The sequence below is a fragment of the Hydra viridissima genome, unplaced genomic scaffold, assembly GCF_058129835.1.
Source record: "Hydra viridissima isolate aposymbiotic clone 2 unplaced genomic scaffold, HvirCarnegie_v1 scaffold_9, whole genome shotgun sequence".
Lineage (NCBI taxonomy): Eukaryota > Metazoa > Cnidaria > Hydrozoa > Anthoathecata > Hydridae > Hydra > Hydra viridissima.
Window position 1 is genome coordinate 17386019 of NW_028324308.1, and position 27368 is coordinate 17413386.

At 32.6% G+C, this 27368-nt stretch overlaps 1 protein-coding gene and 2 pseudogenes across 9 annotated transcripts; 2 read left to right on the forward strand and 1 right to left on the reverse strand.

The window, feature by feature from the left end:
• Positions 1-27368, forward strand: part of LOC149884326 (uncharacterized) — a 395582-nt pseudogene that overhangs the window by 295346 nt on the left and 72868 nt on the right.
• On the forward strand, positions 57-27132 carry LOC149884340 (uncharacterized; annotated as a pseudogene).
• LOC149884341 (uncharacterized) lies at positions 20798-26317 on the reverse strand. Of its 9 annotated transcripts, none has more exons than XR_016455853.1 (9): positions 24284-24564; positions 22785-22858; positions 22378-22476; positions 22115-22237; positions 21962-22027; positions 21502-21610; positions 21341-21405; positions 21101-21195; positions 20798-20982 (listed from the first exon to the last, which is right to left on the reverse strand). XR_016455853.1 is itself a non-coding variant. In XM_090098451.1 (2 exons), exon 1 carries the CDS (start codon positions 26181-26183, stop codon positions 24291-24293), a length of 1893 nt encoding a protein of 630 aa, XP_089954577.1. In that variant the 5' UTR covers positions 26184-26314; the 3' UTR covers positions 22654-22858; positions 24284-24290. The 9 variants fall into 9 exon arrangements, 1 of the variants encoding a protein (XP_089954577.1); XR_016455852.1 differs by lacking the exon at positions 24284-24564 and adding an exon at positions 26141-26286 and having other exon boundaries at positions 20805-20982; positions 22366-22476; XR_016455851.1 differs by having other exon boundaries at positions 20805-20982; positions 22366-22476.

Below are 27368 nucleotides of genomic sequence, written 5' to 3' on the forward strand. Positions count from 1 at the left end.
CAAGATTAGACAACTAAAATTTTTCCCATTTTGTCCACCTTCTGGCCCACTGTGCAATGTGGGCAAACGGAACAAAAAAAAATGTTAAAAAGCAAGATAATTCAACTTTACTGGACCTGTGTGGTTTTAACGTGGGCTTATCTTAGGGAGCGAAAACCCGACACGAATACCAGCGGGTACTCGTAGATGGGTAATTTTAATAACTTTAGTTACCCGATATCCAAGCCTTCGGGTCGGGTATTACCCGATTTAAATTAACCAAGTATTACCCGTAGAAGTACCCGATTAACGGGTAATTTTATTACACGATTTCGTTACCCGAAAATCGGGTAATAAAATTACCCGATAATTCGGATAATAAAATTACCCGAAATCAGGTAATAAACCCGATCCTCGAACCGAAATTTTCGCGCTATCGGGTATTTTCGTTCTTTTTTTTTTTTTTTTTTTTTTCTGTGCTTTTTCAAAATTTAAATTTGTTTCAATTCTTTTAATATCACATTTATTTCTATTTATTAGTTCCACCCAGCTTGTGTAAGTATTAATTTTTAGCTAATTTAAAGTTAATACTTACTTGGAGTGGGTGGAACTAATACTCCATGTAAGTATTAATTCCACCTACTCCATGTAAGTAATAATTTTTAATTGAATAATTTCAAATGTTTTTAAACTATTTTAGAAAACATTTGGTGATAATTACATTTATTGTTTAGGATTGCAATTAGAAAAATTTCATTAGATTTTGAATCTGAAATGGAATTTGAAAATGACATTAATTATTTCCCTCTTAAGAAAAAAATTAGCTGGGAAAACTCAACTTAGTGCCACAACTCAAATTCTTCCCCCTTTATTTTCTGTGCCATTTTCTGTCACGGTGTCAAGTTCACCAAAATTAATAACACCTTTACCGATTATGCCTATATCTTATGAAACACCATTTTCATCTCTTGACATAGCAGCATTGATGACACCAACCCAGTGTACTCGTTTATCAAACACGTCAACAGGTTGTATGTCAAAGGCGTTAACAACGACATCACCAGATTCAAATATTGGTGAGTTACATAATTTAAAAAACTCATAAGGATGTCTACCTTGCATATTTTTTGATGTATTTGATCTCAAGCTGAATCAGCTGTTAGTAATTTGATTTTTATTATTTATGATTTATGGCATTATAGTACAGTTAACACTATTTTAGATGTTTTACAGTACAAAACATTGGGAGTGCATTATCTTGCAGTAATATATCTAGTAAGTGATTATTGATTACTTGGTTTTTTTCAGATTAAAAGACTATATATGTGATAATGTAAGTAATTATTTACACTTTACCAAGATCAAACAATGCATGGATTGGTGGTACAGTTACTGAAAGTGTGTGTGGATATTCAGCAAACCCAGACTATCCACACCAATATGCTAAATGCTATCCTTAGTCAAGGGAATAAAATGGTGCAGGTTTCACGTTTACCAGACGGGATAATATTTCCGATGGACACCATGGAAGCTTTTGATGCAATTAAAATGAAGCTAAAAGATATCAATATTGCAAACATAATTGTAAGATAATACTTATGACCTAGATATTAGTTTAATTTACAGTTCAATATAAAATAGGAAAGCAATATAAATGAGTAGAAGCAACTACTTATCTATATTTCTTTCCTATTTTATAATGAACTTTAAGCTTTGTTAACTTTAGCATAATATTTTTAGTCTATCGTATTTTAAGATTGCAATATCAGTATTCTGGTGTTTAGTAAATATCATGTATCATTCATACAAACTGTATATGCATTTTTGCTACTATATAATAAATTTTTAATTTTTATATTGTTTAAAAAAACCTTTTTTAGATTATCTTAATGTGTTTGATTAAATGTTTTGCAGGTTAACTTTCTAGCCGGTATCGGAGGGAGAAAAGTCGACTAAGCTGTTCGTCGTATGATGCAGCAGTTGTTTAACAATAACTTAGCTCTGCAATTTAATTGTCAGCGAGGGCAGTCAAAAAAAGTGTTAAAGGGTACTGAGCTATTTCAAGTGATTTATAGTGAGTATTCATAGTTTTAAATAAATTTTGGTAATATTTCTCTGCTATTTTGCCAGATATTAAATACAATTGAACATATGTAAATTTTGTTTGGTTAGTTTTAAAAATTGTGCACTCTATTGTTATGTTTAGTAAAAACCCTTATGGTTCAGATCAGGCCAGGATTAACCATTAGGCAAACAAGACATTTGCCTCGGGCACCAAGCGTTTGGTGGCACCTCAAGTCCTCAAGAAATATTTTTTTTAAACAAATTTAAGTCCAGAAACAACTGAAAATAGAACAAGTGCTATGAATTTGAAAGGAATACTTTACAATAAAAATTCATATTCAAGTTTGGTAAAATCTTGAATGCTTAAAAATTAAGCTATGAATGAGCCGGTTTTTTCTATTTAGCTTTTTTTTAAACTAATTATTTTTTTCGCGCTTTAATGACTTTTTTTTTTTTGCGCTTTAACGACTTCACTTGAGGATATTTTTTTTATTAACATCGTGAAACTATTATTAAAGCCGCTTTATCATTTGTTTTATCATTTTTATTGATTCTGATATTAAGGAATTATTTATAGGAGCTTACACCTTACGTTTGTTGTTTTTTAGCCTTATTTTGAATAATTTTTTAATTTTTATGTAAATTACATTTTCGTTTTACATTATTTAATCATTTTTATTTACACCTTTTTGCATACTTTTTTCAATTTCAGATCCCAAAATGAAGCGTGTTCAGTTTATTAACTATTAATTTTAATTCAGAAATACTTTATTGTAGGTTTTATATGAGTGATAGTACCCAGCAAACAAAAAGACGTCTTTTAGTCGTCTTTAAGACGTCTTTTCAAGATCGAGGAAGACGTCTGAAAGATGTCTTAAAAAGGTCTACGTTGTCCGTCGAAAAGACGTCTTACTCAAGGCTGTTTAAAGACCTCTTACTGAAGACAGCTTAAAAACGTCTTGTCTAAGACGGATTAAAGACGCTTTATTCAAGACGGTTTACTGAATATAACCAGCACACAAAAGACGTCTTTTAGTTGTCTTAAAGACGTCTTATAAAGATCAAAAAAGACGTCTTAAAGATGTCTTAAAAAGGTCTACATTGTCCGTCGCAAAGACGTCTTGCTTAAGATTGTTTAAAGGCGTCACTACTATAAAAAGCGGGTTCAAGCTCATGGGCATTTTTGCGCAGACTCATTAGCATTTTTGCGCAGGATTTTTTGCGCATTTCTGGCTCATTGATACATTTCCTATACTTAAGGGTTCTGGCTCATTGCCATTTTTGCGCAGGATTTTTTGCGCATTTCCATTTTTGCGCATTTTCATAATGAGATGACATTATGAAAAAAAGGTTGTGAATGACTTTATTCTTTGTAGTAGTTCAAGTATGGAAAAAGATGTTTATATTTTTCTTTTCGCGTTTCTCTAATTCTTTGTGCATGTTGTTTTTGTCGTTGTTCTTCAAATCCATGTCGTAGTAAGAGTTTAGTATTGGTATGAATGGGTAAGGTATTTAATTTTTTAATTTTATTAATATAATTTTCATCAATTCTTTTTTTGTGATTATCATCGTGGAATTGTATGGCTATTCTGTGTAATTCTGGATCAAAAGTGTTTATTTCCTGTAGTTCGCTGTAAAGGAATTCCTCAAATTCTTCTTGTTCTGTAATACTCATTTTTATAACAAGAAAAAATTTATTTAAGCCATTTTAAAAAATTTTTTTTCACTGTATATTAGATCCTTTGGATCAATGGGAAATCTTCGAATTTTTAAATCCGTTTGCGGATTCATGGGAAATCTTCGATTTTTTAAGCGTAATAATAGACTTGTCCTAGAAGAAGGTAAAAGCTTCCGGATTGACCGACTTGAGCATCACCAGAGTTGAGCGTGACAACGAGTCTTCTACCAGCTGCGACAGTAGGCATAGAATCTGCTTCTCCAAAATTTCTGTAAAAAGAAATGGCGGTGGTGGAACCGATGGATGAAGTGGATTGATACAAAAGTCCAGTCGACTTGTTGTTGAATGAAGTCACATTTGATCCGTTCCATGACGACAAATAAAAATCTTCTAATCCAGAAGAGGAAAAGATGCATGTGCTGTCACCGTCATATCCTGGAAAATACGTGTAATTGTTGGTGTTGTATGGAGTCCAAGGAGTGAGAACAGTGCCGTTACCTGGAGGTAAATTCCCATCGTACATTCTGACTCTAGATTCCCACCAGTTTCCAGAGGCGCCAATGATGTGCATCCTGATGTATTTCAACGACACACCATTTCCTTTTTCGTTGGTGTTTAGCAAAACGTATTCGCTGCCATAAGTGGTGTTCAAATATCTAAACGTTCTGCAGTACAGCTTGAAAAGAGGGATGGAAGCAGGAATAGAAGCAAGTGTGGAAATGAACGGTTGAATCCAATACGTGATGGCAGTGGCATTTCTGTTGACGAGTTGAATGGAGACGTCGTTTCTGAAAGGCATGTCCAATGTGAAATATCCTCCCAAGGAAGTGGTGTTATACATGTTGCATCCCTGCAAAGAGTTGTTGTAAAAAGCCCCTCCCAAAGGAGAAAAAAGCAAATCAGTGGCAAGTCCTGTTTGATCTAATCCAACTCCTTCCGTGGTTTCTGCATAATTCCCCACATTGATTTCTCCGTCAGTGAAGATTCGAATAAAAACTTGACCTGGAATATTTGTGCCAGAGGAGCTGTATAAAGCCAGCCACAATCTTCTCAGCACTCCGGATTTTCCAGAAAACGCAAACACAGGAGAAGTGGTTAATGCTGCAACCGTCTGAGACTTAAACCCTAAACTGGTAAAACTGGATCCTGGAACAACACTGGCCAAACTCGATTTTTGCAACAGCAAGTCCACATAATTTTTTGTTGCTCCGTCTTGCGCGTTGGTTGGATCAGTCGCGTTGATCAATTTGTGAGAGTTCAAATCCAAATCTGTAGTTCCCACAGTAGTACCACCTGAAGCATGCGTGTCTACATAATTTTTCGTAGCTGAATCCGAAGCTGATGTAGGTTCAGCTAAATTAGTCAATTTGTGCGACGTCATGTTAATGTCGGTGTATGAAATAGTGTTGTAAGAGACTTTGGTGTCTACATAGCCTTTTGTTGCAGCGTCTTTTAAAGCGGTAGGATCGCTCACATTGATCAACTTGTGAGAGTTCATGTCGATAATCCCTGTGATGGTGCTGGATCCGTCTGTTTTAACACATAGACTCGAACTCACATCGACGTAATTTTTAGTGGCAGCATCATGCAAATTGGTGGGTTCGTTCAAATTAATCACCTTGTGAAAGTTCAAATCCAAATATACAGTTCCCACTACAGTTCCAGTACCACCTATCACGTGATTGTCTACGTAATATTTTGTGGCGGCGTCGTGTGCGTTGGTGGGTTCACCTAAATTGATGATTTTATGAGAGTTGTAATCCAAATCTGCAGTGATGGTGCTCGATCCATCCGTTTTAATATAAACGTTGCTGGCTGAGTCTGATGCAACACTATCAAAATAAACACTGATTTCGCTTCTGTTGAATTTGTCAATCATTTTTTAATGGTGAAAAATTTTTTAAATCCGTTTGCGGATTCATGGAAAATTCTTTGAATTTTTTAAATGAGTAAAACTTTTAAAAAATCACCAAAGGGTATTGACAACGTCTTGAAAGCTGTCTCCCTCTTCGCATTTTTTCAAGACGTAAAGACACAAGTGACCGCAATAAGACGTGTTTCCAAATTGAACCCTTTCACTGTTGTAAAAGACAGGACTTTTCAAATAGTCAACGAGCTCGACGAGAGGTGGTTGAGCGTAAGAGTCAAAGCTGTATTTTTTGTCTCCGTCTTTGAACCAACACACCCAATGAAACCCATCTGTGCTCGAATCCCCCGTGTTGACAATTCCACATTCTTTTTTTCTTGGCTTTTTTGGTAACGCGTCTCTGACAAAAACTCCTCGAAAGTATTTTATTTTTAGTTTTTTTGCTGCTTCCATCAACTGAATAGTGGATAAAGCCTCGTTTGGTAAAACAATTCCCTCCACATTTATTTTTTTGTTTCTCATTTTTTTTATTTTGTTATTTTTTAAATCCTTCATTTTTGTTACTCACCTTTATCACTTACCTTTTTTAATTTGTAGTGACCATAAGCCAACGTGTGTATTCCATCTTCCAAAATGATCCTTTTGTCGTCGTTAGAGCTGAGTGCGACTTTGTTGATTTCTTCGGTGTAGACATCGTGATGATGAGATCGTAAGACGTTCATTTTTCTGAGCTGTTCTTCTTTAGTCATTAAGCATTCTTTATAATCTTGATGAGTGATGTGCTTTTCAACAACACATTTCTGAATTCCTTTGCATTTTTTGTGTTCTTCTTTTTCATTAAAGACCTCATAAGAGTAGAGCTTAGGACGAAGCCCAACAAACTCTTTAATTTGCTTACCACCTGTTTCATCCTTAAACTTACCGATAACCTTTTTATTTTTAAACCCAACGTCAAATGCAAAGTTTTGAACGGCAGGATGATCTTTCGCGAATTCGCTCGTGTCAAACTTGCTTTCAACGTCATCAGCAATGTCTTTGTAAAAGTCTTCCGTTTCTATTTCATAAAAGAGCGAATCAGTATCAGTCATGAGTAATTTCAGCTTATCCCCGTATTTAGGTTTCATGTAGTTGTAGTGATGTTCATACATGAGGGTTTTGCTGATGTCTAGGATGCTCATTCCCAAGAAAACAGGTTTGTCGTAAAAAACAAATGCCTTTTCCATGTGAACCGCGATTAAGTTTTCATCAAAAATGGTGTTTCGTTTATATTTAATTTTTTTAGATAATTTTATAGCTTCTTTTCTCGTGGTAATGAGTCTAACATCAACGCGTTTTAGAATATTCTCCATGGTTTTCCCAAAGACAGAGTTGTTCATGAGTTTGAAAAATTCTTTATCAGATTCGTTTGTAGCTTCTTTTCTCTTATCGGTGTTGAGATCAATATACTTTTTAATGAAAGGTTCTTCTTCAAAGGTGATACCTCGATGAATTTTTGTAGTGATCAGCCCCATTCGTTCATAGAGTTTTAGGTTTTCATGGTGAATGACATATTTTTCTTTGTTGTTTAAATTGGGAACTAACTTTTCCACTTTTCCAACGAGCATTCTTTCAGGAGCTAAAGGGTAATCATTATGTAAATCGTGAAGACTTTCAGGATAATCTAAATCGACTTCGAGAATGCAAGGCATGGATTTCCAATTTAAAAGTTCATCCTCAGTCATCCATCTAAATCCTCTAACTGGAAGAGGTTTGCTCATAGCATATCCATAAAGATTATTGGCGTCTAAATATTGAAGGAATTTCGAAGGTTCTGAAGGTTTATAATCATCACTCATGTATTTGTTGTTAGCAGTTCCATGTCGATTGGAGATCATGCATATTCCACCGCGTATTCCTTTTCGAAACATGTTGAGCATATCAATATCGGTTATAAGCTCTATTACAACTTCAGTTTTCTTTAGCATAGCATCCCAAGCCAAACCAGGGGAGGTGTAATACCAAGCAGGATCAAGACTGTAATGTTTCATACAAGTGTCTCTAAAAGTTTCAAAGACATCTGCCAGTATCAACACATCCGACACGTTGTACAAATCGTGATAATCTCTGAACGTTTTGCATTGAAACGTGTTCCAAACCTTTTGCGCATGCGCGTATTCTTCATCGCTTATTCCCTCGTGTCTAAGTTTTGAGAAAAACGCTTCTTTTGGTGGTAATTGCGTTTCTTGAAATTTATCGAATCCGTCCACCCAATCGTAAGGGTATACGCCTTTTTTACAAAGCAAATTAAATTTTTCACCTTCAAAATGTAATGCAAGGCTTTTAAACTGCTCTGGCTTTAAATTTTTAGACAAAGTATCCAAACTGAAGGAAAGGAATTTAAAGCTGTCGATGAACCTCAATTCAATTTTTTTGTTTTTTGGTTTTCCATCTTTTCCAATAAACTCTCCCACTTTGATTTTTTTCGAGAAACTGATATAATTTTCTTCATTGTTGGGTATACAAGTGATCTTTCCACCTAATTTCTTGATGAACAAATGAGCGTCGTATCCAGACAAGTTATGAAAAACGACCGGGATGAATTTTGGAACTTGAAATTTTTTATTGCAATCGTCGTGAGCCGCTCCTCGATATTTTCCAGTAAAATGACAGTGATCACGTACTTTGTCGTCTTTGAGATTTTTATTGCAAATGTGGCAAACTGTTGCGGAATTGAAATTATTTTCGTCCTCTTTTGTCAAAGCCATCTTTTTTTTCTCGATTTTTCCAAAAATTTCTTTTATTTCTTTTTCCAAACTTTCGACAAAAAATTGAGCCACGTCTTGGTTCTCGTTTGACGATTCGGAAATGGATGGTTCAGCATCATAAACGGTTTCATCAAAACATTTGATGTAATAGGAAAACGAACATGGAATGTGTCTTTGAAACTTTTTTGTGTAAGACTCTTTATTATTATATTCAGTGTTGTCATCAATAGGTCTGATAAAGCTTTCAAAGTCAGCATATACGATAAATGGAACCCTCATTGACTTTCCGATACCTTTAAACTGAAGAGTTGAACCCTTTTTAGGAAGCTCAATTCTCATTGGCGCGTTTTTATAACAATCTTCTCGATGTTTTTGAAGCTTTTCTTCTTGATCATAACATTGAAGACACCTTCTGCAAAAATGTTGTTTTCTTTTACCTTTTGATGCTGAGGAGCCGGCAAATCGACTGAAACTATTAATGAGACAGTAATGTTCTGTGTCTTCGTTTTTAATATACAGCAAATCAACATTATGCTTTCGATCTAGAAAGTCAGATACTTTCAAAGGGTTGGGTTTTTTATTTTCATACTCAAAAACGTTGATGCTAATGTCTGGATTATTTTTTTCAAACTTGGTAATTTTATGGTAATTCACAGGAAACTCCATTCCTTCCCAATTCAGCTCTTTTGACTTTTCAATCAAGTCTTCATCAATTCTTTCGTTGTTTTTATTTTTCAGATTCAACGCTCTGGTAACTGACCATTTAAAGCACTGATTGTCGTTGTTTTTCATGTTGATAATTGCCTTTTTGTCTTTTAGATCGTCAGTCAGCTCAATGTAGGATCCACCGCTGAGAGGTGTGTAATCGATAAAGTTTATATCCATTCTTAAAATCTTAGATAGGGTGCTATTAGAACCTAAAGCATTGTATTTGACACTACTTTCCAAGACTTTTTCTTCCATCTCACCCATGAGTTCTCTTACATCTGTAGCTGCTCGAATAATTTCCGAGCTGGATGAAAAGCTTGCTTCCCGAGTCACTTCTTCACCGGTCATGATGCTTACAGATTTCATTTCGCACGTTAAAATAATTCTTACTTTTGTATTCCTTTCTCCCTCCATGGTTTGAATGGCAGACTCTCTTACCAAATTAAAAAAGGATGCAATGTCTTGATATTGAGAAGAAGGCTCGTAAGAATATAACCTAACAGTACTACCCAACGCGTTTTCAGTCAACTTGAATTTTATTTTATAAGGCTTTGGCAAGGGTTGTTTATACACTGTTTTTAATACAAGTGATTTGATAGACTGTATCTTTTTATCGATTTGTTCCGCTGATTCGTTTACCTTCTCCTTGACTACTTCAGGAACGTAGGGTTCTATCCAATCTTTAACATCATCAAACTTAGTTTTAACATACGACGCTACACTTTTTGCAGCTGCCTTCAGACTTGAAAAAAATGAAGGTCTCGGTGGAATGACTGGTTTTGGTAGGATGACAGGTGATGAATCTAAAACCGGTTCATCAAGGATGTGTTTTTGCAAATGAATTGGTTTCGGAGCAATAGGAGGCTTTACCACAGGTCTTGGTGGAATGATTGCTGGTTTCGGAGCAATAGGAGGTTTTATCACTGCAGAAGGAACAATCCTTACTTTTGTTGGCTTTATTGAAACTTTTGCCGGCTTTATTGAAACTTTTACAGCTGGCCTAACAAACCTCACCACGGTAGCATTAACAGGCAAAGGTCTTGCCTCAGTCGTTCGTCTACGAAGAGCAGCAGGAGCAGAGACAACTCTAGGAGGCTGCAAAGCCATTATAAGTTCCCCCTTTCTCATTTTAGAATACCCTCTTATTTTTTGTCCTTTAGCAATTTCTTTTAATTCTTTCAACGTTTTGTTTTCCATTTTTATTACAGCAAGAAATTTATTTAACCCAAAATCATTTTTCTAATATTTTTATTTCTTTTCAATTCTCTGAAAAAAGAATTGAAAAAATTTTTTAAATCCGCGTGCGGATTCATGGAAATTCTTCGAATTTTTACATTTCTCACGGACTTTTTCTTTCAAGCTTTTCCGAATTTAAAATTTCAATCTTTATTCCATCTTCCACTTTTCCATTTCGACGTTCTAAATATCTCCATCCATGTCCTGTCTTTTTCATTGCTTTGTAAAGGGATTTGTATTCAGTCACTTCCCCGGTTTCCATATTGGTTGTTTTCACAGACACAGGCTTATTTCGAATTGAAGCAAGTCTCTCGTATTTTGGATCGATCGGTTTTTTTTCCGTTTTCTCATTTTTCATTTTTATTTCTTTTTTTGGTCGACCCACTGACCTGTGTTCTTTTACACCTTTCAAAAGCGAATCTTTACTTATTAGATTATTCTCAATCGCAATCATCATCAAAGGCAACAATTTGTTTGAGGTTAATGTGATTCCATTTTCCATAAGCAAATTTTTCAGATAATTTTTTGTATATCTCATGTTTTATTTTTAAAAAGAAAAAAATTTATTTAGATCATTTTTGTTAAGAATCTCATGACGAACTTTCAAACCTAATAAACAACTCTCATGTTGGTTCCGTTGGATTCGAATTTGAGCAATTTGTCTGAAATGATCACTGCAAAAATAACGGTGTTTTCTGGTACTGCTGTTCGAAATTTGAGGTTGGCCACCAATTCTGCCGTTTCAGAAACAACTCTTTCTTTTTGCTTACTAATGTCTACAAAAAACAACGGAAACAAATTTTTATATTCAAGCAGAGACAAACCAGATTGACAAACAAGTTCGTTTGTACCATAATATTTATCGTCAAAAGAGAACGCGTCAGAATGGGCCATGGTAATTTTCTTTTCTCCAAAATTCAAATCGTAATTGTAATTTGGATATTTTATTCCATTGACGGTTACGAAAAAATTGCTGACATCACAATGGTTGAAAATGGCTGGATTTACAATTTGACTGGAATTCTTGTTTGTCTGAAGCCCAAACACGATATATCTCGGAACGCTTTTGTCTACGATTCTTCCAAGAGTCCAAGTAAATTCTGTGAGACCAGCAGGAATGACTTGTCTTTCGACTTTGTTTGACTTATAGGCTACTGGGACGGAAATTTTACTCGCCATTAATTTCAAGAATTCGGATTTCTTCGAAACATTCAACTCAATTCTAGGCATAAAAAGTCTGAATTTTTTAAGGTCGATCATTCCTGCGGCAACAGTCTCAGCTCTGTAAATGGCGTCGTCGTATTCTTTTTTTGCAAAGGTAATGATGTGTCTGAATCCATAAACGACTTTGTCGTAAGTTTCGCAAAAACCAAAAATGTGTTTTAATGGTATCTTGAACGAAAATGCGCCAATGGATGTCGTGTCTGCAAACAAGTGGTCTCGCCTTACAACAAATCCTGAATTTCCGGTGGCGCTTGAAGTGTCTTTATACCACATTTGCTTCAAACCATCTGCAAGCTGAAAACCAAAAGGGTATTTCAACAATCCAAGCATGGTTGTTCCTTGACCTGGATACATGACTCTTTCCACTTGTTGTCCTGATAAATCATAGGTGACATCGCTGAACAAATACATGATGGCGTTGTTTATCAGAGCAATGTTGTCTGTTGCTGTGTATGCAGTTCCATCCGCTTTTTTGAGAACCCCTTCAACGAGGATGTAAGCTTCAGACGGAACTGTTTGCACAGATTGACAATCAATTTCAAAAATGATCTCTGCTGAAGAATTTAAATCGAGGTTTGTTGGGTGGTACTCGAAAAAATCAACTTTTTCAATTCCAGTGTCATACTCATCAACTCTTAATCTATCGGTGGCATTTCATCAACTCTTAATCTATCGGTGTTTATCATTTTTAAAATGAGAAAAAAAAATTTATGTCATTTTTGATTCGTTAAAAAAATCAAAGATTTTTCCATGGATCTGAAAGATCTAAAAAAAATCAGGCAATCAAAATCCCGCTCCCCATTTTAACGAGATCTTGGATTCTAGCCGCGTTCTTTTTCGTCATTTTCTTTTTCACTTGAATGGAAGAACCAAACATTTTTTTATGCAGCTCTTCCATTGGATTAATATACGGATCAGTCTTTGCCGCTTCGTTTACAATCGTGGTGAGTAATTGGTTTGGATTCACCGTACCTGTCTTGGCGTAAACTTTTTCAAGCGCTTTTTTTCCTTTGTCGATGGCAACGTCTTTAGCAGTGGATATAGCTGAAGAGGCTAATTCTTTTCCAGCAGATTTGGCGGCTGTGATTGCTTCTCTTCCAATTTCGCTTGCTGCTGCTTTTCTCAATAAATGAAGAGACGATCGTGAAGCATTTGTGGCTGCCATTCTCCTCAAAAAATTTTTAATCGCATCCATGATTCCTCCACCTCCAACGACGTTCTTTTTAAAATATCTTCTGTTGTTCACAATAAGCATTTTTTTTAAAATGAGAAAATATTTTTTTAGATCCGTTTGCGGATCAATGGAATTTCACTTGTGAAATTTTTTAGATTCTTTGAATCCATTGAAATCTACGATTTCTTAAATCCGTTCTCACGACTCGATGTATTTTTGAATCGCTCTGTATTCTTCTTTGTTAATTTCTCCCTGTCTCAAAAGCTCGTCACAAATGGCAACAGCTTCGTTTCTCGATGCTATATTTCCAGCATGTCCTGCGGCGATGCTCAAGTTAAGCTTTTGCGTAAGCACATTCGGATCGCTCGGAAGAATGATCACTCCTCGACCTTTTCTTCCACTCGTTAGTGTGTAATTTTTTTTCCAAATTTTTGAAACAATCGTTTTCCACTTTTCACCTCCCGAAGATTTTGGTATGGTTGGTGTCCCTTCCTTCTCCATTGCATGCGTTTCAACGAGTATTTTTTCATAATTTTTCATGTCCTCGTCTGACACCTTTGTTGTATCAGGCTTGGATCTTGTGATCAACTCCCAAAGACCTGTCGTCCCCTCGTACTTTTCTCCATCAATAATAACGTCGTTATTGTCGATAAAAATTTCTTTGTCTCCAATAAACATTTTTCCGGGTTCTTTTTCGTGAATTCCAAAAACTTTGTCTGCACTATTTTTAACTTTTAAGTAAGTGTATAAATATTTCATTGCAATATTTCCAACATTTATTTTTCCAAAAGTTTTTACAAAAGTTCTTTCATCGCTTTCTGGATAAGTCAAAGCAAGTGGAGTGTTTTCAACCTCTCTGTATGCGATGCTTTTTAGTTCGTTTTTTATATTTTCATTGCTCTCAATCAGAGGCTTAAAAAACTTGCTCAAATCAGTCTGATAATTTGCATCTGAAATGTTGGTGTTGAGACTCTCATTGTAAAGCTTTTCTCTATTAGCTCTATATTCTCTCAAAATCTCATCTCGCTTTTCAGGATCTTGTATTCTAAAAAAAGACATTTTTAGAATACGGAGAAAAAAACTTAAAACAAAAACTCGATTGCGTTTACGATTTCTTTTTTGATTCTTTAATTTTTCTTAGATTCTTTGAATCCATGGAAAAATATTAGTTTTTCTTAAACAAGTTGTTGAATGCTTTTATCGCGTCTTCTCTTCCTTTTTGGATCAACGACTCTTTAGTCAATTCGTCAATGACGCTTTTTGTCTTGGTTCGGATTTCTTCACTCATGGCTTTGAATTTTTGAAGCTCGCTGAGAATGAGTTCGTACTCGGAATCACTCACAAATCCATCCATGAGAGATTTTGAAATGTGGTCACTAATCGTATTCAATTTTGACTCGGAAAGAACTTTCAATTTTTCGTGCTTTTCAGCCTTTAGCATCATTTTTTTGTTCTGATGATTTCCGAAAATGGATAAAGCTCCCAATACAACAGCAACCCCTTCACACGCAATCGAAACTGGAGTGGCAACGACGGTTGATAAAAGTGCAATCCCTGTAACCCCTAAACCAATGCATACCGTTTGTAATCCGTCGTCGGTGAAACGAATTATTTTTGCCGCTCGATGGTATTTTTTACTCAAAGCCATTCGTTTCACTTTTTCATCCTCTATTTCTTTTTGGATCTCGCTTATTTTTTGAAGCCGGTAAATATGTCCTCCATCTGATGGTGCCGTTGGAAGAACTGGATAAATTTTTTCAGTGTTTTTGATTATCTCCATCTTTTTAACAAAGACACATTTTTTTTAATTCGAATCGATGTAGTTTATTTTACAAAGCTTTTCACCTTTTTTAACGATGACTTCCTGGTTGTTATAATTGTGTATGGTCATAACTATGTCATCCACAGACTCGGAAAAAATAGCATCGTTTTTGAAATAATTCAATTGGTTGCTTATTTTATCCATCAAAGTGATGACAGCAATTCCTTTGTCTAATTGTAAACCTACAGACAACGATATCTGCTTGTGAGATACAGGAGGAAATTTAATGTCTTGTTGAGCAAAAATCTCGTGCTGTCTGTAGGTGTTGAAATAGGTGGGATAATCCAACTTTTTCTTTGTTACAATAATGTTTTTCATATTTTTTCGTTCCAACTCTTTGATTCTATCCTCTAAATGACTCAGTTGGAAATTAAAATTGTAAATCTCTGCTGAGGCACTGTTTTTAAGCAACTTGTGTGGGGCATGCATTTTTTAATATGAAAATAAAATGTTTTAAGTCGTTTTATTTTCAGTTTTTGTGCTTTTTACATTTCCTCGTCAGAATCCATTTCTCCCAAATCCAAGTTTTCACACATCATGATGCTATGAGGTAAAGATGCATTTTTTACGATGATGGCTTCGGACAGTTTAACTTGAATAGACACAATCGAAGGTCCAATATACACCCCCTCAATTCTAAGTCCTCCAATAGCATAACATCTTTGGTTGATAAAATCATGTCCAGAAGATAAGACCAAATTTTTATTATTACGTTCTCCTTTGACTCCATTTTTTATATCAAGAGCTGTTTTCTTTCTATGAAATGTAGAAGTAATGAATATTTCGTCTTCATTTTTAGATCCTTCAGATTCATGAAAATTCTTCGAATTTTTAGTTATATACATTTTAGCATAAAACACTGGCGCTGCAACAGCATGGCCAGCTTTATATTTTAAAATACTCAATTCGTCTGAATTAATTTGCTTTCTTCTTCCTCCCTTTTTAAGTTTGGATGACAATTTATCTACTTCACCTCTAATAAACAAAGTAATCTTTTCCATTGTGCTAATAAACTTTTCTTCTTCTTCTGTCTTTCCCTTTTTAGCATCAAAGCAAACAAAAGACATGGAATAACCATTCAGTTTTTGTGTTGCTGGATCTTTATTCTCACACACACCATACGAAAATAATGTAGGTGTTCGTAATACAAGAGGTCCATCTCCAGTTGGATAAGAATATTTTACTGACACTTTTTGATAGACTACTGGTTTTGTTGCTGCGTAAATTTCTCCAACTGATAATTTGCTCTCATCAAAATTTTCAATTGTAATAAAATTCATTTCTTTTCTATATACAAGATTTTTATTTAACTCAAAATAAAAATTTTTTCACTTCTTTATTATCCTAACCCTTTGACTAAGGAATTAACTTTATCATCATTTGAGTTATTTCACTCATTTTACGACAGCAAAACTTCAAGTTAATCTTGGTTGTTCTCAATTTCATATTTTCTCTATCCCAACGATAATCGTCTTGTACTTCTAAATAATCATCAACCAATTTTTCTCCTAAATAATTCATCTTTTTAAGGATATCATTCATATCATCTAAATTCTCTGCTGCATACATACTACAACGTAATTCATTCAACAACAATTGATACCTAGACATGAACATATACAAATCATTATCTCTCATACGCTTATACATTGCAATTTCAGACACATTTATTAATTCAATCATCTTATTCATTTCTTTTCTATATGCAAGATTTTATTTAACTCAAAATCAAAAATTTTTTTTCTTGCCATACAAAACGACGCGACTATTTTTGCAAACGTATCAATTCTTCATTATTCACCCAAGAGTTGAATGAATCTGGATATCCAAACCATTTGACTAAAGATCTGTTCTTTTGCTTTCGAATGACTTTTTCAATTCTGAATATGTCTTGAGCTGTCTTTTGCATCTCCTGTTCATAAAACGTACCTTTAATTTCTTCACCGTTAGCATCAGCGATTTTATACGTGGGTGGATTCGTATGCTGAACTTTTGACACGGTAAAAACCTCTTCAGTCCATCTCGGTGTATACCCCTTTTCAAAATGAGACTTCTTTTTTACGATCCTCACTTTGTCTCCCATTGAAAATTTTGGTTCTGCTCTTTCTGTTTGCGTCTTTCCATTCAGGTTCATCCAAACCCTATATTTATTCTTTTTATCCCTGGCTTCCACTGGAGTCATTTTGATAGAAGAGTGTTTGGTGTTGTTGTAATTTTTCACCATTTCATCTAATACGTCAATGTATTTATTGGTATTGTTGGCTGAAAAATATTTAAACATTCTCTCTTTCATCGTTCTATTCCATCGCTCGACAACAGAACTTTTTTCCTCGTTTTCAGTGGAATACAATTGCACTCCCAACGCTTGTACATGCTTGTTATAAAACTCTTTACCTTTATCCACCCACATCTTTGTACACCTTCTCTCCTCAAATATTTTGCTTAGAGCGTTAGCTACATCAACTCCAGTTTTACTCTTTAACGGAACGATCCATCCATACTTTGAAAACACGTCGATCACCATGAGCAAATATTTTACGCCGTTGTTGAATTTTGAAAACGATTGCATGTCAACCAAATCTGCGGCCCATATTTCATCCATGTCGTTCACAAACACTTTTCTTCTTTTAAAATGACGAATGGCTGGTTTATGAAGCTCGTTTGCAAGTTGATCCGTCCATTTCAGGTTCTCCGGTGCTTTTTTTTTAGACCTAATCCGAATTTAGCTTTGGCTTTGATGATGGGAGTGATCAGTTTTCTTTCGTTTATCTCTTTTTGAGTAGGGTTTGGAATGGAGTTCATTTCTTCAAGCATCATTTGATCTGCCAAATTTCTGCTTTGAACGTCGTTTAAATATTTATAAGCTAAATCATGATGGTATGCTGCATTGTCCACTCGATCTACCGGTTTGCTCCACTCTTGATACATGTCTGTGGATGTGAGTCTTTTGTCTAAGTTTGTGCCAGGTCCTGCAAAATTCATTCCTGGAATGTGCATTTCTCCTGGAAATTTTGCCCATGGAAGCTTTATTTTTTTTGAAAAATTGTTAATCGTTTCCACCAAGTCTCCTCCTTTTGCCGTATGCGAAGATGATCCTTTGAACGCATGCGAAGAAACAAACTTACATTTGGTTGTTCCGCAAACGTTGCAAACCCCTTTAACCATATGCCGGTTGTTTTTTGTGATTTCGTTTCTCAAATGATTCGTTTCTGTTTTCCTTTTGCATTTAACACACTACATTTTATTTTAAAAAAAATATTTTTAAACTAAAAATGGAAGTATCTGATTTGTCATGGAATATTGGAAAAATCAAAAGAAACAACAACAAGCTTTTACCGAGAAGCATTCGAGGAATCATCGTTGGAAAATCCGGATGTGGAAAAACAACGTTGCTTCTCATTTTATTACTCAGACCTGGATGGTTGGATTATAACCATTTGCAAGTTTTTGGAAAATCTCTTTTCCAACCCGAGTACAAAATACTAAAAAGTTCGTTCGAAAAAAAATTACCAAAAAAAATAATTCTCGACTTGTTCAAGGTGCAAACCGAAATTGAAAATTTGAAACTAGACCCTGAATGTGTTATCAACGATCTTTCAAAAAATTTTTCCGAAACCGAGGGTATGGAGTGTGAATTTTTTGAAACGGCTGACGATGTGCCTAATCCTGAAGATCTTGATTCATCCAAAAACAATTTAATGATCTTTGACGATTTGCAACTTACCAAACAAAACAAATGTGAAAAATATTACATCCGAGGAAGACACTCTAACGTCGACTGCTTTTACCTCGCTCAAAATTATTTTATGCTCCCAAGACAAACGATCAGAGAAAACACCAATTTTATCTGTCTCTTTCCCCAAGACTTAAAAAACATTAACCACATTTATCAAGACCACGTTTCGAGTGATATGGGAAAAAAAGAGTTTGAAAAGTTTTGCAGACATTGTTGGTCTGAACCTCACGGATTTGCGGTGATTGATTTGTCGTCAAAAAAGGACAATGGAAAATATCGAAGCGGATTTGACACTTTTTATTTTCCAAAAGAAGCCATTTAAAAAATGTTGCATAATAAAAAAATGTCAGGCATAATCATCGACGTGGATTGAAATTCCAACGTAATCATAACAGAATTTTTAGACAAAATCGTTTTTGACAAAGGAAAAACTTATGAAATGGCTTTTCTAGGACTTGAGACGTGCAACAGCTTTCCAAACATCATCAGCAAAAACAATTCTTTCCGGTATAGCATGAACAACGGAATCCATTGGGAAAACGTTGTCATTCCAGACGGGAGCTATGACATCAAAGACATCAACAATTATTTACAAAAGACCGTCTCAAACACAATAAAAAATTATGCGTCTCAAAGCGCCAGCTACGTCACAGCAAATAAAATCAGCTACTCTCCCGATAACATAAAAATAGGATCCAATTTAAACACTTTAAAATCAACCATCACACTTGGAATGAATTATTTGATGGATTTGAACGTGGAAAACAGCATCGCATCAGTTTTAGGATTTACAAAAAGACAATTGGACTCCAATTCGGAATTCGAGTCTGACGATATTGTTAGAATTTCAAGCATCAACACGATCAGAATCCTCAACAACGTCATCGGGTCTGCTTACGTCAACGGATCCCAACTCAATTGCATCTACTCTTTTTATCCAGCTGTTGGTCCTGGTTTTAAAATCATCGAAAGACCAACTCATTTGACTTACCTCCCTGTCAAAGTCCCAGAAATTTCCACAATGATCACTCGCGTTGTCGATCAAAATGGAAATTTGGTTGATTTTCGTGGAGAGGAGATTACGATCCGTTATCACATTCGAGAAGTGAAATAAATATTTTTTCTCACATTTAAAAATGAGCAAATATGTTAGTGTTAAATTAAATGTGTCTCAGGGACAGATTGAAAAAATAAAAAAATCAATGATAGCAGGTAAACCTGTGAGCATCCGTATTTCAAAAGATGATTTTAACGGAAACGACGTTTTACTTGTAACACAAAATCAACATCGAAAACTTTTGGACGCTCTCCATCGAGGAGTTGGAGTCACCATTAAAATGAGCAAAACCCAATTGGAACATAACGCAAATGTGAAAGGAGGATTTATTGGAGCCCTTCTACCTTTATTGGGTATGTTGGGTAGTACACTTGCAACAAGAGTAGTTCCAGCTCTTGCCACCGGATTGTTAGCAGGTGTAGGATCTTCTGCAGGTTCTGCTATGGTTGATAAAATTGCAGGAAGAGGTATCGTTTATTTGAAAAAGAATGGAAATGGAATGAAAATGGGAACGCACAGAGGAAACGGATTATTTTTAACACCCTGGCCTAAAGGAGGATCATTCAAAGACGGAGTTTACGTTAAAAGCGGAAGAGGATATGAATCTATCGGAGCTGGTTTGCTTCTCGGACCAAACTCTCCATTCTCAAGCATCCCTTTTTTAAATTTAATTTTGTAAATTATACAGTGAAAAAAAATTTTTATTTTGACTTAAATAAATTTTTTCTTGTTATAAAAATGAGTATTACAGAACAAGAAGAATTTGAGGAATTCCTTTACAGCGAACTACAGGAAATAAACACTTTTGATCCAGAATTACACAGAATAGCCATACAATTCCACGATGATAATCACAAAAAAAGAATTGATGAAAATTATATTAATAAAATTAAAAAATTAAATACCTTACCCATTCATACCAATACTAAACTCTTACTACGACATGGATTTGAAGAACAACGACAAAAACAACATGCACAAAGAATTAGAGAAACGCGAAAAGAAAAATATAAACATCTTTTTCCATACTTGAACTACTACAAAGAATAAAGTCATTCACAACCTTTTTTTCATAATGTCATCTCATTATGAAAATGCGCAAAAATGGAAATGCGCAAAAAATCCTGCGCAAAAATGGCAATGAGCCAGAACCCTTAAGTATAGGAAATGTATCAATGAGCCAGAAATGCGCAAAAAATCCTGCGCAAAAATGCTAATGAGTCTGCGCAAAAATGCCCATGAGCTTGAACCCGCTTTTTATAGTAGTGGCGTCTTACTTAAGACGGCCTAAAGATTTATTTAATTATGTTTTAAGAAAACTGTGTAGTATTAATGGTATATTTAGGTTGCGATTACCTATTGTATTAACAACATTAAAAACACTATTGAGCAAGTTCAAGTTCTTACTTTGTTTTTTGGAAACATTATTAAAGAAGAAAAAGAAAATTATTAAAAAAAAAAAACAACGCAAATAATTTAAAAAGGCACATATAATACAGTTAGTTGGATTGTTACCAAGTATCTTTCTATTTAACAATTTATACAACATATAATAATATATACAATATATAACAATAAAAAAGAATATTTTTTTATTTTGTTTTTTGCCATGAAGGAGCATTTTTACAATACCGTCCAATTTGCTGTTTAATTTCAGCATTTGAAACCTTTTCAAATCTTCTTTTTATAACTTCTAAAAATCAAATTAATCATGTAGGATATATTTATCAAATATATTGGAAATAAATTTAACTTAACATAGATTTTTAACTAAATTAAAAGTTGAATAATTTAAACCTATTTTAGATTACCTTCTATTAAGTCATACAGTTTAGTTGATAACAAACCAATCTTTCCACCAGAACCTTTTAAGTTGAACTGTGTCAACAGGTTATTTGTAAATAATCTTAAAAAACATATCGAATAAATGATAAAATTTATGAAAAATATTAAACAATTTATAATTATTGATTTCCATAATTACTATACATGAAAAATATATTTACCACAAATACGAAAAATGATTCCTATGCAAAATGTAATAAAAAAACCTATTCATGACCAATCTTGTCAGTTGTTTAAAATCTTCTGCACCTAAAAAACTGAGCTGTTTAACCTAAATAAAAGTTTGGCAAAATAATTATAAAAAAATAACTATTTTCACTTTTAATTTATATGGATTATAAAGATTTACATATGGATAAAGATTTACCAAATCAAGTCGAACACAATCATCCTCTAAACTTTTGATAAAATCCTTGTAAATTCTTGTATGTCTGTTTTCTGAAGCTTTTTATTTGGTTCTGATGTATGAGGTATAACTAAAGCAAAAAAAAAATTATATATATAAATAATAAAAAGTTACTTTTTTAATCTGCAACAAATCTTTTTAAAAAATTTTTGGTACTTTGTTATTATTAATACATTTTTTTCTTATTTTAGGCTTTAGCTCCTCGAGACCACAAAAGTTGATAGGTAAGAGGAGGGGGATTATAATATTTTTTAGTTTAGAGTCTATAAAAAAAAATTATATATAAAAAAAAATTTGATTGTTCCATTTCAGTTGATTGTGAATGTAAAAATAAGTGAGACAAAGATAAAGTTAACAATAAAAGAATATTCCAACTTTAATGAACAAAAAATATAGTAGAAATATCAAAAATAATACATACATAGTGCACCAGAATATGAAGGTGATTGTTCCTCTGTAGTTGAATGTAGAGGTAAAGAAGTTTCAGCTAAAAATAGGAATTCAGTAATAGTGTAGATTAAAAATATATAAATTCTAATTTTGAAAAAATTGAAAATTAAGAGACAAAATGTACCAGAACACAGATTAGATTGTTTGGAAGTAGATCCAGATGACAAATTAGAGTCAAAAGATCTTTTTAATGGTTTTTTCAACACAGATTTAAAAACTGGCGGAGGCAAAGGAAAGTCAAGTAACTCTAAAACATAATAGTTTTATTTATTTTTCTTTTAGTATTTATACAAACATATTAATTTACAATATAGATTTGACATTAAACAAATAAAAATAAATAATTAACATAAATATAATTAAATGTAATTATACCATTAACATTACTTTTCACTTTAAAGGTATCTTTGGAAACACAAATATCAATTTCATCTTCTTCCTCTGTTGCTGTGGTGTAACAATATTCTTTTAGTTCTTCCATATTATCTAAAAGAATCAAAACTTTTATAAATCCAATATAAAATCAGATATTTTGCCAGCACATACATGGTGGCAAAATATTTGATGTTTATATTGGATTTATAAGAGATATAATATATATATATATATATATATATATATATATATATACATATATTATAGCTCTTATAAAATATTTCATACCACTCTCAAATTTGATTTTAACAAGTTTATATTTGTCCCATGTCTCATCCACATCCAATTCATCTTTAACAGCTCTATGATAAGATACACCTGCAGGCCAGAATAATATTTTTTTATCAGTATCTATCCACCTTCTAGGAACAACATCTTCTATTTCCTCAAAGTTCTCTATCCAAACAGCTCTTGCCCAAATCATGGTGTAAAACTAAATCATGAAAAAAAAAAAACAAATTTAAAATATCAACAAAAGTCTTATATTAAGTTGGAATAACAGAAATAAGTAGCAATAACAAATATTATAAGTTTTATTAACCTTTATAAGTTTTTTAAATTAAAAGACAACTGTCTTTTAATTTAAAAAACTTATAAAGGAATGAACAGGAACAAAAAAAATCATTAGGTTAATAATTATGGTGATAATGACAAGGAAGAGCACTAATTTGTCTGAAAAAACAGACAAATAAAACAAAAAAAGGAATTAAAAACAGCGTTAAAATAACTGTGTGGGCAGTTAAAATAAATCTGTTTAATATTTTAAATATTTAAGATATTTTACTTCATCACTAACTATTAAAGGTAGTTTTAATAAATAATCTAAATAATAAAGAAATGAAGCAATGTTATAATAATGTTATTATATATATATATATATATATATATATATATATATATATATATATATATATATATATATATATATATATATATATATATATATATATATATCATATATATAACTTTATTTTTAACTTTATTTTTCCATTTTATTTGTTTTTTACAGTTTATATTTTTGTTTAAAAAGAGAATCTTTAATTGAAATTATCTTTGCTTTATTTAAAAATGTATTTAAATGCAATTATTTATCATTTTTTGAAATTTAAAAAAACCACTTTTTAAGTAAAATTCAGTAAATGAACAAATAAAAGAAATAAAGTTAAAGAGCTAAAAAAGTAAAATTAAAAAAAAAATTATCTAAGAGATTTAATTTTTTATAAAATTGTTTCATTTCTTTATTATTTAGATTATTTATTAAAACTACCTTTAATAGTTAGTGATGAAGTAAAATATCTTAAATATTTAAAATATTAAACAGATTTATTTAAACTGCCCACACAGTTATTTTAACGCTGTTTTTAATTCCTTTTTTCGTTTTATTTGTCTGTTTTTTCAGACAAATTAGTGCTCTTCCTTGTCATTATCACCATAATTATTAACCTAATGATTTTTTTTGTTCCTTTTCATTCCTTTATAAGTTTTTTAAATTAAAAGACAGTTGTCTTTTGTTATTGCTACTTATTTCTGTTATTCCAACTTATTATTAGGTTTTTGTTGATAATTTAACTTTTTTTTTATATTTATTTTTTTATAGATAATTTCAATTAAAAATTATCTTTTTATACAAAAATATTAACTGTAAAAAACAAATAAAATGGAAAAATAAAGTTAAAAATAAATCATTATATATATATATATATATATATATATATATATATATATATATATATATATATATATATATATATATATATATATATATATATATATATATATAACTTTGGATACAAGATGCAAATTAATTAAACATAATAAATATAAAATATTTAATCAAAAGAAATTTGAACTTAAAAACCTTTCAATTAATGTTCTATTTCATGCAATAAAGGAAAGCATGCAAGACCTCCCTTCCAAGGTAGAACAACAACCTTTCGGCAAAGATTTTCCATTTTTAACTCAACAAACTTAACTCCAATTTCATCAATACTTGGTATGAAGAAAATTTGAAAGATTTTAGACTGAATAGGTTGTGTATATAAATCATTTTGTAAATCAAGTCTAAATATTCTACACTTAAAAAATCCAGATGATAATTTCTCATCAACAAAACAAAATTGATTTTCTCCTATGTAAAAACATGAATTATTCAGCTTCACTGAAACTTTTAGTTTTCGAGATTTTGTATTTAACATAGATTGTATACTTTGATATTGCTTGGCTATTTGAAAAACAGGACTCTTTGAGTTTTTTACTGCTTTCTTTAATGTCTGCATATAATTTTCGAAGGGAAAACAAGATATGTCATTTAGTGAACAATCAAATTTAACAACATCATCACAAATATGAAGTAAGCAGTGAACATTGTAAACACAGAATGAATTTGTATATAAATGTTTTGAGTTGATAACAAAATAATTAATGAGTTCTCTAGCAAAAGCAAGATAATGTTTCCTAAATTCACTGTCTTCATTTAAGAGAATTACCATTGCAACATGCAATGTTAGAAAATGATTATAAATTTCTTTGCTAACAACACCCTTTAAAACTAAGGGACCAGTGTATAAGATAAATTGTCTGAACTCTGTTGCTTTCCACTGATCTAACTCTAAAAGGGAACGTGGTTGTCGAGCAAATTCAGATGGCATCATACCACGTAAGCTTAACAGATTATCAGATATTTTTTTTATTTGGCCATTTGAAAGTCTACAATGTTTTGGACCAGACTTTAAAAAAGTAAGTATACGTCTTACTACACCAAGACAAACCATGTGCATGTAATCCAAAATAAAATCAGAAACACAAGATATTTTAAGTTGAGCTAAAGGAGTAAGAGATTTCTGATGATCAGTGTACAAAAAGGAATTAAACTCTTCAGTTAATCTTGGAGTTGATGCGTTGTTATCAATATAAACCACTCTATGCTCTTCATAAAATCCTTTAACTTGGCATCGTTCACAGGAGTAATATCCTGTATGACTTTGTATACATTTAAGAAAAGAGCGAGAAGGTGCATCACATATGAATGCTTTAAGTGTAACATCAATTTTTTTATCATTATAGTATAAACCTTTACCACTTAACAATAAAGATTCTTTGAGAAAATCATTAAGAAAACCATCCAAGCAGTCTGGTTTACCATCACCACAGAAAAGTGCAATGATAAAAATATAGTTCTCTATAAGACCAAGTATTGGCCATAATTGAAGATTAGAAGATTTGAAAAGAGGTAGCCCATCAACATTAATAGTAATTGATAACCCAGTACATTGAGAATCATTTTTCAAATTCAAAAAATTATTTATGCCATCAGCAATAGTAAAGTAAGCATAAGTTCCACCACACTTCCTATCTACTGTAACAACTTTAGAGGGTTTTAAAAGCGTTCTTGCATCTTTTGGTAACTCTGAATGACCATGTTTTTTAAGAATACTCAAAAGCTCGTTTAATTGGTTTTGAGAAATTTTGCTTTTCGAAGACCACATTGCTAAATCTTCTGATAATGTTTCTGTTGTCAAAAGTGGTGCTGCATTAAAACATTCAAAATTCTCATAATTACAACTCAAAGACTTATTGTTTTCTTCTTTAAAAACATTATTTAGGGCTTTACAAGGATTTTCAGGCTCAGCCTGAGAAGCATTAAAATCAGGATTCAAATTCGATGTACTATCATTAATATCTTCATCTTCAAATGTCATTATAAAATTCAACATACTTTTATTCAAGCGACGACGCTTCATTCTATTTTCAGTTTCCATAATGATACCTATATAAAACCTTTTTCTAGAATAATGATTTAGAGAATTAATATTGGTCGAGATAAAACTTTTTATGAAAAATTTCACACGTTTAAAAGACACTAAGTTTATTCACGCCGAAAGTCTTTTTAAAGACGTCTTTAAGACGACTAAAAGACGTCTTTTTGTTTGGTAGAATTATTCGAAAAATAAAGACGTCTTTAAGGCGTCTTACGAAGACGAGCAATTTTTCACTACGATACAGTCTTTTAAAAGACGTCTCTAAGGCGTCTTACGAAGACGAGCGATTTTTCACTAAGATACAGTCTTTTAAAAGACGTCTTGAAGACGTCTTACGAAGACGCGCAATTTTACACGACGCAACAGTCTTTTAAAAGACGTCTTGAAGACGTCTTACGAAGACGCGCAATGTTTCTCGACCATACAGTCTTTTAAAAGACGTCTTAAAGACATCTTGAAGACGTCAATCGAAGACAAGACCATTTAAAGACCTGAATAAGACGGTCTTAAGACGTCTTATGTTTGCCGGGTAGTACAAACTACAAATATATTTGTTAACAACTGTTTTCTTTGCATAATATTGAACATACCAGCGGTCACAGTCAGCGAAAAATCAGGGGCCCCGGGCAGATGGGGGCACCGATGTGGGTTTGTACCTTGGGCACTAAAAAGGCTTAATTCGGCCCTGGTTCAGATTTTCAAAGACGATAAGAATATTGTGTATTTAAGATTCTTTAACTACTGGAAATATATTATTTTTTATAGAAGCCTTAAAGCTTAACAACCTGACGTCGACATGCACGATGAAAGATTTCGAAATGTCCCTTGCAAAATGGCTTATTGGTGCTCGCAATCGAGATGGTAATAGAACTAAGCGTGGCGAAGCAAGAAAACAGTCTAACAAGTTCTAATTTATTCATACTTTTTTTTGTATAATATAATATTTACATTGATAGGAAATATATATTATTCTCAACATATTATTTATTGTTTTTATCTAATATATATATATATATATATATATATATATATATATATATATATATATATATATATATATATATATATATATATATATATATATATATATATATATGTAATTTCGGAAAGTTCTAGAACATTTGATGACGTTAGGGATTTAATAGCTTTAATAGATTTACCAATAAGAATTGTAAATATGTGTTC